The sequence below is a fragment of the Columba livia genome, chromosome 9, assembly GCF_036013475.1.
Source record: "Columba livia isolate bColLiv1 breed racing homer chromosome 9, bColLiv1.pat.W.v2, whole genome shotgun sequence".
In the NCBI taxonomy this organism is placed as follows: domain Eukaryota; kingdom Metazoa; phylum Chordata; class Aves; order Columbiformes; family Columbidae; genus Columba; species Columba livia.
The window spans coordinates 22,429,634-22,441,706 of NC_088610.1; the positions used below are offsets into that span (position 1 = coordinate 22,429,634).

General features: G+C 37.5%; 1 protein-coding gene across 5 annotated transcripts in view; it reads right to left on the reverse strand.

The window, feature by feature from the left end:
- Nucleotides 1-12,073, reverse strand: part of STAG1 (STAG1 cohesin complex component) — a 174,395-nt gene that overhangs the window by 107,903 nt on the left and 54,419 nt on the right. For all 5 annotated transcript variants that reach the window (XM_065073078.1, XM_065073076.1, XM_065073077.1 and 2 more), the window contains one exon: nt 10,639-10,803. In XM_065073078.1, coding sequence (XP_064929150.1) covers nt 10,639-10,803 — 165 coding nt within the window. The remainder of the gene's footprint in view (nt 1-10,638; nt 10,804-12,073) is intronic.

The window sequence follows — 12,073 nt, forward strand, 5'->3', positions numbered from 1 at the left end:
ACTGTTTCTGGACTGTGCTACATATGTTGCCAATGGGCCATCCGGACAAAAAAAAAGCAGGGGCAGAGTGGAGAGAGCTGAAGGAATATCTTTCAATTTTGCTTCTGCATCTCCCTTCCGATAATTTTTGTCTCTTTAAACAATTAGAATTGTGAGGGACATGCTACATCCTGGGGCGCTAAGGGCCAACTCTGTCCTATCTAGTATAGTGCTTTTTTTTTTTGAGACCTAGAACCATAATGCGATTCCCAGAAAAATAAAGACGAGCAGCTGATCTCAAGACTCATGGACCACACTTGAGGCAATGCAGAGTCTTTAGCAGTAGCAGGAGTTAAAGAAAGCAGCAAAATCAGAGTGAAGATTCTGAGCAGGGACAGCAGGCAAAGACTGCCTCCTGTGTCAGCTGGACCTAGCAGAGGTCTGACAAAGCTTTAACTAAAATTTTGAATGTTTGGGCCAGATTCCTTTTACCTAACTTTACATGCACACTCATGTGGTCACACAAGCTGGTCACTCTATACTCTGCATAGTGTATATGTATGTGCACATATGCATACACATATAGAGTCAATATTCAGTGGAGCTGTCTGCATAATTCATCCACCTAGAGCAGGTACATACAGTGGGATGAGACGGCTCCTGCCTAAAAATGCTCCTGATTATACTACGTACATCTCCACTGTCTGAAGAGCTCAGGGTGACAAGTCACATACAGACACTCGACCCGTCAGCATCAGTACAGTTAGTAATCCCTAAAAAAGAGCTGGGTATTTTCAGTGTATCACAACTAAAACAACACCCACAGATGTAAATCATTCAACCCCTCACGCACATTTGGCATGCTTGTTGGTAAATTTTTTGAGAGATTACAGCTTAAGGCAACAGGAGATAATGAAGCCAGACTACATATGCTACAACAGTTGGAACTTAATCAAACTGTTCACTTCTGATGTAACAGAAAAGAGCTATAAAAACTGAAAACACTAGGATGAAAAAACCAAAAATTATACACATCAGACCTAAAATAGAGACAAGTATCAACTGAACCAAGAAAAAACAGTAGTAATCAAAATACCAAGAAAAAGGTAGAATATGAGAGAAAAAGAAATCAAACAACAGGTAATAGTGTAGTAACTGGTGCAACAAGCAATTGTTGCCAGAAAAGGAGTTTTTTTGCATAAACATGCATAGAGAGAAACTACTCTTATTAAAACCAAGGTTTTCTAACCAACAGTCCACAGGTTACAGCAAACCCTCCAAGCTGCTTTTACCTTGTTAAGCTGTCTCCATCCAGTCACCCTGTTTTCAAGAGCTGCTCAGACATAAGCAGAGAGCAAATGACATGAACAGTTTTCACAGCAACAACCCACATTTGGTCACCAACTCGCCCACACATATCCTGCTCTGGCCCTTCCCTGCCATCTGTCCCAAACACAGAACTGACCCTGAAGTGAAGGCGGTGACCAGTGAAGGGAAGGACTCGACAGTTCTTTGGAGAGGAAGTAGCTGGAACTGGGTTCCATCCACCAGCAGAATTAATCTCCACAAGAGTCTTGTTGCCTACTTCTGCAAATCACTTAGAAAAAATGGTAGGAATAGATTGCATGGGTTGTTCTGGTGATGGCCATCTGCTTCCAGATGTTTTTTCCATTCAGATGCAGGACAGAGCACGGATTTACCGCACAGACACATGCACTTGCATGCTGCACATGAAATACACGATAAATTCAGCATTCCCAGGAAGCACAGGATCTACAGCACTTGTGCTGCAGCGCTCTGCCCAGGTGCAGGAAATCCGTGCTTTTGGGATTCACCAAATTCAATACATGTGCACAAGGAAAAGGCTCCCCTGGCAACAAGCTTCCGAAGTACAACAAATGAGAATCTGCACAAATAACTCTCTAGCTTCTCCAATTCATTACCAGACTGGAGGGAGGCAAGGAGTACTGCAACTAAATTCTAAGCAAAGTAAAAAAGTTCAGTTAAATAGATCGAAGCTCGAGACTGCTCCAGTAACACCTACATGATCTGCTTTCACTCCCTGATAGCAGAAAACAGCTATACACGTATATATACAGATATACATATATATGTACATATATATAGATAGACATAGATGCACCACATCTCTCGGTCAGTGGGCATAACAAGTCCATACAAGTACCTGTTAAAAAATGAGATCCTTAGGCATGCATTTCTTTAAATCTGAAAATACTTCTATTCTTATGAGAACTGAGTGAAAAATCAAGGCCTTCAGCAAATGGCAAATAATATATAGTACAAATATATAGTCAGTATGGAAGTTTTCAAAACCTGGTAACAGCTTTCAAGAGAAACTCACAGAAATGAACTCTCTGGTGACTCTGTTTTAAGAGCTACCATGCAGCATAATTTGAAGAATATGCCAAAAAGGCAACCTTACAGAAATAAGCTTAAACTAAGTCAAGCAAGTAGCAGAACAGATCCATAGTCTGAACAAACAACTTAAAATCAATCAGGGAGACTTGCAGATATATTGACCTTCATATCTCAAAGCCTGCTAAAAGATAAATCAGACCATTTTATGGTATTGAAGAGAAGCAGCAGCTTGGATTGTCAGTAAAAGCAAAAGTCTGATGCAATGAATAAAATAATAAAGCTAGTTATCTTATTACTTCCTGGAGGCTTTACAGCTATGAATCCATTTCATATTCCTTCTGTGCAAAAACATTACTACATGTAAGAGCATTAAGTGCTAGAGGAACCAGAGGGACTAACTGCAAATGATACCTTGCCAGCTCGTGTAAATTAGCACAGACCCACTAAATATTAATGGAAGTTGATTTCAAAAACAAGCTATTTCACAATTTAAATTAAGTAACAATTTGGCAGCGGTGCTACTAACACAAAGTGAAAACAAATGACACTATATACAAAGCACATGTTCAAGTGTAAGATCCGAGTCAACTGTAAACCGAGGCAAATCAAGTACGATTAAATAATTTGCCATTTCGTACAACTCATTGTGGACATGCTTCATTTACAGTGAATATGACAGAACAAAAAATGGTTTCAGAATGGGTGTGCAGCGTGTTAATGTTAAAGGAAGGAAAAAAAAAAAAAACCCTAAAGCAAGGCAGTATGGCTTATACTAACATCTTCTGCCAAAAATAAAAAGTTACTCAGATGAAATTCTAAGCTTATTAAGAGAAAAAATGAAAGCCCAGTGAAACTGAAGATTTCAATTATCTGTGTAAAGAGCAGCCTGAAGAGACGATAAAAGCTAGGAAACACGCTTTAACAGACGGCGTGAAGAACTCAAAGTACACTGAAAATAAAAGCATGGGGAAAGAAAGGGAAGAAGTGGAAGACTTTGAACGCTCTGTGTACAAGTTTCTTAAAGTGAATCTGTGCAGGCTTTTTTTTAAAAAGAAAAAAAGTCTTAAGGTCAAATTTTGTGAAGGCTGAAGTAGTTAGTTACTGCAGAGAAGGTGGTTCCTAACATGGGAAAGTATGTGCAGTTTAAGTTTGTGCATTAGACTTCAAGATAATCAGTTGCATTCCAAATTCCCAATATACACCCACTGCAAACCCAACATAAGGTTAATAAAAAAGAACTATAGATTGAGGTTTTTTCTTCTGGTCTCTCTAAAGGTGGTGATTTTAAATTATGAGAGAGTTCACACTTAGCTAACACCTGGCAAGCACTTTCTGAAATATCATTTTTTTTTTTTTTTTTTTTTTTTTTTTAAATCTTATTTTAATACTACAGTACCTGTTTCTTCATCATAGGAGAAGATGGGAATATCTGCTCTATGTAGTGTCTACCTATATAACTTCCCCGCCCCGAAGCACAGGAAGGCAAGGAATAAAATCTTGTAAGTATTTATTCCAAATAAAACTCATAAATCCATACTCTCCATACAAAGATATCTCTGTGTGGCATTTCATATAAATTCATATTTCTCTGCAGTAGAAGGGGCATTAAGTATCATTATGTGGGGAAATCAGTGTAATACATTATATGGAACATTATATGGAAAAAAACACTACTGAAAGATAAAAATGTTCAGTTCTCTTATGAGAGTATTAGAATGGCACAATTTAACTGGCATGTATAAAAAGGGAAAAATTCTTCTTCCAAATGGATTAGAATCACAGATATTACTGAGAATGAGCACCGTTGCCACAGAAGATCCACACTGCCCAGAGCTGCATTTCCTCACCCAAGTCCTTTAAAATGCTGGGTGGATCACTCAACGGATTGTCTACTACGGTACAGAATTTTTGTAGGTGCTAATCTCTCTCAAATGGCTTGTTACACATTTTCTAAGTGGCTACAAAGAGATGCTACAAAGCATCAGAACTGCTCAATACATTGAATGCAAGAATAAAAATATCCTTAGAGGAGTGCAGAAACAATATCAGTTATTCCAATAGGAGAGATCCATCAGTTCATTAAAGAGCATCATTCAAGTTCCTTTGCTAGTGCAACTTGTAAATTGTCCACAGATCACCGCAGATACTTCAAAAATGATGACATTCTAGAGAGAAGAGACTCTCTGGCTTTAAGTACAATGGTATTTTCGAGTATAAATGCCTTCACACACTGTACTTCTAGTACATGTGTTCACATTAACAGTAAAATCATCCTATATCTTATTACATCACAAGGGAAAAGAAGTCTCATGTGATGACTGCAGAAAAAATCATCAGGTAATAAGGGATACCCTTCTAATTAATTAATGCTTCAACTGGTGGGTAATTTGTTCCTAGTATAAGCATGGAAACATGTACCTAGTTTTGATTTTGGTTTTCTTTTAATGCAGTAGCATGCAACCACAACCAAAGCAAGATTAGACTGCAGAAGAAATCCATCTAGCAACATGGAAACTAAATATTAGTTTAAATGGCAATAATAGTTAAAGTTATTTTACGCTGTAAACTTTAGAGAACGCATACTTCAACTTCTAAGGAGTTTCTGAGACAGTCTGAGGAAACCCAGAGTTATTATCCATCCTTCAAGTTGGACAATGCAGCATTGTTAAAACAAAACAAAGGACAATTAAACTAATACATGCCTTTAACACAGAAAACACAGATAATGTCCTATGTCTGGATATTGTCATTCTTCACTGACCTACTCTCCCAGAAGCAACTGAGGCAGATGCAGACACTATCCAGCAAAGAGGAGCTCTAGCAGGGAGAAGAGACAAACTCAGGGAAGAGAAAACCATTAACGCTACTGAAAACACAGATGCCACACTCACCCTGAGCTGCAAAAGGAGTTGGGGAGAATTACCAAAATACTTTTTTTGCCTTCCAGTTCTCTTTAACTGCCATTGTCAGATGGAAGATATTTGACTCTTGGTACAATGCAGTTACAGCTGCTCTGATGTTTTAAGCCCAAGTATGTGTGTAAAAGCATATACGTAAAATACAATTCCTCCTAAATAAGGAAGATATAGTGATGGTAATGCAGTCATTCTAACCAAGAATAAGTCTGAGTTGCTGTGAGAGATGAGCTGAATCAGGGAACTGATCCAGCTGAAGAATTCTACCAACATGACAGGTTCTAACTAAATCTATTTCTTGGTGTGACTACACAATGCACAAGAAAGGTGTAAAAAAACATCAGCTGTTAACATGGGAAAAGGTGAGATCAATCTGTTCAACAGCTGCCTCAGTTTGTACAAGATTACAGCACACAAATAACAATTCTTCTTTAACAGAACCACTGGAAGGACCAAGGAACATTGGGATTATCTGTATTACATAGCAGTTAGGTGAGTTAAATAACTGTAAGACACAATTCCAGGCAGTTGAGAGAAGGAAGCAAAGCAAAGCTTAATCCACGCAGAATATGTTAGGAACCAACTGATAAAGCTGTGCACTCATGGGGACCTTCAGCACTGGCGAGCAGTTAGACCTGAGGGAGAACGATGATGTTCCAAGCTTTGACTCTGCCTCTACAGTTGCTAAGGTGGGCCTACCCCAACATTTAATTAACTAATACTACTATTACTAAAGAAAAATTAGGGTTGTAAAAGAAGCTGTTGGCTTAATACAGGAATGGGTGTAATTTTGTGGTCTGAGTCACGCAGAGGGGTAGTAATGGTCTATTTTGGCCCCAAATGCTATGAAAATACAAAAAAACCTGAAATTATATAGGATATGCTATATTAACAAGATGCATAATAACAGCTCTTTAGAAGAACTATCTTGCATTTCTTATATAGATCATGACATTTCAAAGTGATAGAAAAAGATACTGGAGGTAGTAGGAATTTCAATCAGAAAAGAATTTCAGATACAGATGTTCATGACTTAAATTCCTCCAAACCTGAAAGATTATGACAAAAGCAACCAGGCCAGTAAGACGCTAATGCATAAAGAACAAATAAAGAGCACTCCTGAAAATGGTCAGACTGTTTTCTTTTACCTCTTTCGTATTATTTCAAACAGATCAACTGCATAATTACAGGGGATGCATACCCTTTATTAATGCATGTACTGATTTTGAACCTCAGTCTGCGACAAGTGGAAAAACACTGAAAATCAGTATATCCCTGAAAATATTGTTAATATTTCAGAAATGTTTTAAATTAATATTAATGAAAGATTTTTAATCCATTCAGGCAGGCAACTGAAGGGCAAGAGATCTCACAATGTTCATGCTCTGATACACAAACTTTCTAGCCAGCGTAGTACTGTGAACAAGAGTCACAGCTTGCCAACGTGACCTCAGTAGGTGCAAAAACAACAAAAATCTGAGGAGCTAAGATTTAAGAAACAAAAGAAAACTTCTCATGACAGGGTAAGCAGTGCTACAAATACAGCTTTACTCGAACAGAGAGGAAACCTCAAAGGACTCAAATCCACATGCGCCAAGCTGTGCATACAAGAACAGTGAGGAACTACGTACGTTCTTGACTTCTGCAGAGACAAAGTAGTACTGGTGGCACAATGAAAAATTCCATTTCAACATACATCTTTGGATACATACCCTACAATGCTTGTTAGCATATAATGGAGCCGTATTTACTCTGAACCACGTCTAACTGACACCAAGATTACTTTTATTAGCTGAGCGTAAGCACTGGGGTTAAGTAATTTTTTTTCCAAAATCAGGATCTAACCTGTTCTGAACTGCTAACATCAATTAAGGATAACACCCATAATATTACAGAACAATCAAAATCATAGATCTGTTCATGTTTTGGTATTGAACACATTTCAAAATTACTGAAGATTCCCTCTGATATTCTGGGGAGGCACAAATCCTCTCTGCACACAAGAAAAAAGCTTGGTTTGACCAACACAGAAGTACAAACTTCCTAACAGCTAATTGGTCATAACTTACTTACGAGAAATTTTCAAACTGAGGCTTAAACAACCTTTGAGATCATCACACGCTCTTTATTTCCCTGCCAACTTAATGCCAGGGTCAGAGGCCAATGCAGAAGTGCCTATGAAGATTGAGGCTTAAAGTCAGGCTCTGTCCTGCAGGCTCAGCTGGAGAAGGGGGGGTTCACCCACACCCTTCTCTCCTCTCAGCATAAACTCAGGCAGTTTAGCAGAAGAGAAATGGTGATAGTCTGTTCTGCATATGAAGGTTTAGAGTGGGGAAATATAAAAATATTTAAGAAGATAAATAAAGGGCAAATGACAAAAAAAAAAGTACCCACAAAACAGAAGAGTATCATGTTTGTCTAAGAAAAAAAAGCAGAGAGCCTAAAAAAGCTCTATGAACAATCTTAATGGACTAACAAAGCGTACCCACAGAAACATGACCAACAGGTCATGTCACACTTGATACACAGAGTTGCCAACAGAAAACCTTCTGAAACAACTAACTGTACAAAAGGTTACAGAACAAATTAAACACTGACCACAATCCAATACCAAGTTAATGTGGGTATCAAACTGATTTATACAGTTCAAATGAGACTTAACACCAACACAACTAGCACTTCATAACAGAGGCAAAGATGTATATGCCAAGAAGAGCTCTGAAGTTATGTATCCTTGAAATAACAAAATATTAATCTAACTTTGTTTCCCTATAAGAACCAAACAGCAATAAGCCTGAAGAGAAAAAGTAAATGCATCCTGCTACGAGAACCAAAATAAAGGACAAACTTAAAAGAAGCGAGAATTGAATTCTGCTACAGACTTCTATGAGTTGGCAACACAAGGCCAGGAAAAAAAAAAAAAAAAAGAATCTAACTACTAAAATCCTGAGAGCAAACAGCAGGAGCAGATAGATCAGAAATGAAACCACAAGAAGTACAATTCCCATGGACTCTCACAATATATTAATTGAATTTTTCTGGGTTTTCATTGCTGGAAGCAAACTTAGGAGCACTATAGAAAAATGTAGGTTATTATAACAGGGAAAAGACTAAATATTGAGAAATAATAGGCTCTAACAAATACAAATATATGGCACTTCTCTGAAAACTGGCAATGCTGACAACAGTTCTAAAACCAAACACAAAAAAATCTGCATTGAATGTAGGAAAAAAAAAAAAAAAAAAAGGCATTCCTAATTAAAGGCATTCCTAATTGTTACATCAAAATCCCCAAGCTATTAAGGAAAAAGAAAAGTATAACGATGCTAATAAATTTGGTTTCTAGAACCTTGGCTTCACATTGGATTATCATCCAGAAGTGCAAGTTAAAAAAAAATACTAAATCACATTTTAACTTCCTCCTCTTTCCCACCGTAGCGTTTCTTGCTTACTTTTCGGGGGAATATTTTTTACCAATAGTAAAATTTTCAAGGATGTACAAGTGACACATACTCTTGAAATTAGGACTGGTGCTCCTAAATATGGCTCAATTCACTTATGCCTGCTTACATGCCAGGCCTTCAAATAAACTTGTCTATTCCTTTACTATTTGCTTATCATCTCTCCACTGCTTAAAATGTGCTGTCTACTTCTTTCTCATATTTGTAGGCCAGGCACATTCTAAGCATGTGCATGCACAGGTAAATATACATATGAATAGATACACAAATATACAGACACACACCCATCTATACATGCATATACAAACATTAAAATTTCTCCAAACAATTCCTTTGTATTTGAATTCCAAGGGTTCCTTAACACAAATATGCAGACAATTTATTTCTAGCATTTCATTTGCAAAAGACTTCTGATGCCATCTCTTTTAAAATAGATTAAATGTATCAAAGTTAATTCCACACACACAGTCATCAAATATCAAAAGCAACCACCCATTCCTCTTCATTTGGCTCCTGCAAATATCAATAACTCTAAGACAAACATACTACATAATACACATAGTATGTTTTGTACCACAGTAAAACCAGAAAATAGACTCCAGATGTTTCCTCAAATCCTGCCAAAAACGAAATTTGAAAAAGTGTTGAAAATCAAGCAAAGTTGGAAGCCCTGACTTAAAATGTGTAGGAAGAGGCACAAAGAATCTGTAGCTTTGTTAGTAGTAAATTTGTTCTGTCTTCACCTACTAGATAAGAAGGGTCAATTCTGAATAACTGTAAATACAGCAACTATGAAGAATAAAAATTCTCATTTTCTTCCTGTATTTTACTTCCTAGAAATTACAGCTCAGACCTTCCACAGATTTGAGACAGAAAAAATTTTCAACAGCTTTCACTCACTTGGAACACTAGATTCCTTTAGGAGTTAAATAAACGTATCTTTTAGCTACACTAAAAGTAATATTGCAAGCGGGACTTGGCCCCTAATTTTCCCAATTCATAATGTTCTCAGGTTAGTTAGCACCACAAATTCAAAACAAACTAACTGATATGGCATGAGCCCTGTTCAGTTGAAATGCAAAGTAAAGGAGGTTTGCTTAAACAGTCCTTCAGTAGGAACAACTGTTGGCTTTGCACTGCACTGGATTAAGAGTGTTTTGGGCCCATTGTTTCTCCTTTGAGTGCCAAAAACAATAGCTGACACACAGCAGCTCAGTAAAGGCATACAAGTACTGGTAACAACAATCATCCGTAGAGGTTCTTGAAGCAGGGACTCATCTGGCCCAATAAACGCCATGAGACCTCTGAAATTAATAAAGGAGCAGGAAACACTTTCAGAAGGAATTCAGTACAACTATCTTACATATATTTATTTTACAGTGAAAATTTGCCTTCAGGATGTGTCCATCTTTGGCCCTCAGAGACAGAGGAAGTCCAGGCAACTAGTTTAGCTTTCATCTGCTGCTCTGGTGGGGACAGTATGAAGAATGCAGGCTGTAGTGCAAAGTACTCCAAAGTGCTTGTGTCAGCAGGTATTTTTGAAAAAACAAGCAAACCAAAAGAGCCTTGGATCCACCACTAATATCATATACTTTTTACTCATATAAAACATATTAAAGGATATTCTTTAATAGACTGCTTAATACCAACACATATTTCCAATTTGAAAGTAATGAAAAACTAAAGGGGAATTTGAAATACAAGACTTTCCGATCTGTCTCTTGTCAGAAGTACATATGACAGTCATTAACTCGAAGCACATTCTGTCCCTTTACCATATGCAGCCTATCGGACCTATACAGGTTACGAAAAAATACAATAGTTTACAAAAACATAGATTAGACTGAACTTCCCCAGTCAAGATATCCTGGATTGTGAAGGTGTAACACAATTAGTTATTTTACCTGCATAGCGCTCTTCCCCAGCTTAACCACCTCAAACAAAGTGACAGGGTCCCCTTCTCCATTCTGCTGAGGGTGGCCATTAGCTCTTCCACGACTTGCTGCTCTAGCTCCAGATTCAGGACGACCCTTGTCTGCTGGAGACTTCCGAGGTTTCTTAGTGGCAGACTGGGCAAAGAAAACCAGCAGAATGAAAATTTATTATAGCCGTATCTGAAATCACTCAACTGATCCTTATACACACATACATACTACACACGCTTTATACACTCACATATGTATATATGCACAAGTGTCACAGAATAAGCCAGGCTGGAAGGGATCTCAGGTCTCCAGCCTGACCTCCTGCTCCAATCAGGGTCAACTACAAAATTCAACCAGGCTGCTTAGGGCTTCATCCAGTCAGATACATGTATTTTTATTCATCAGTAGTTTTTAAGGCATGACTTAAAAGCCACAAGGTAAGCAGCAGTGAATTCCCAGTGTTGGAGTACCACTTCACATCAATACCTGTATTAGTCTTATTCAACACAAAGAGATAGTCAACAACATGATTGAAACTAAATAAATGGCAGCAAATTAAAGACAGGACAGAAAAAACGTTATACGTCAGCACACTTCTAGAATAACTCATGACCTTTGGAAGACAATAAGTTATTAAAAATACACTTGTCTTATTAACATTCATTTACACAACATTTATAAGAAAATATGTACAGAAGGAGTCAGCTCTTCAACTCAACTTGAATCATTAAATTATAGCCAGATTTTGTAATAATCATAATAGCCCCTTTCTTCAAATTTTTATGAGTTAAAACATTTTTCCTGTGAATCTAAATTATTTAATGTAAATTTTCTCCAGATTCTTCAAGCTTATAATCAGGTGGTATAGAACCCACTTCTTAGAAGTCATCTAGTGAACAGTTTGCTCTGAATTTAAGTCACTTTATGCAAAAAAAAAAGTTTTGGAGAAAATAGCGTAAGATTCCTGCTATGTATTACTTCCATATTCTATTCTTTCTCCCTATTGTGAAGAAGACAAAAGCAAAAGTTGTTTTCCACAGAACAATGAAGCTATTTTGAAGAAATATGATAAAGAAAAGAACATACTAGCACTTGAAGATTACAATTAGGACAATAACCTCATGGTACCTTTTACATGACTACACTGTCAGCCAGTTTCTGTTAAAGCTTTTACTAAAGAACACAACGTCAACGTTTTTGGTTGTGTCTTCCAATTACAGACCCATTAAGAATTTTCCTGCAGAGGAAAGGGATCTCATGTCTGGAAGAGGGCTGGTAGAAGCAGACCCGCAGTGTAGCTTTCCCCTTACTTTAACAGGGATCACTGCTGGTGGGGGCAGAGAGCTAAAGAAAAGGGCAAGGTAGAGCGTGACGGCATCTGCGTCTTGCAAATATTCAGTTGAGGACTTGCATA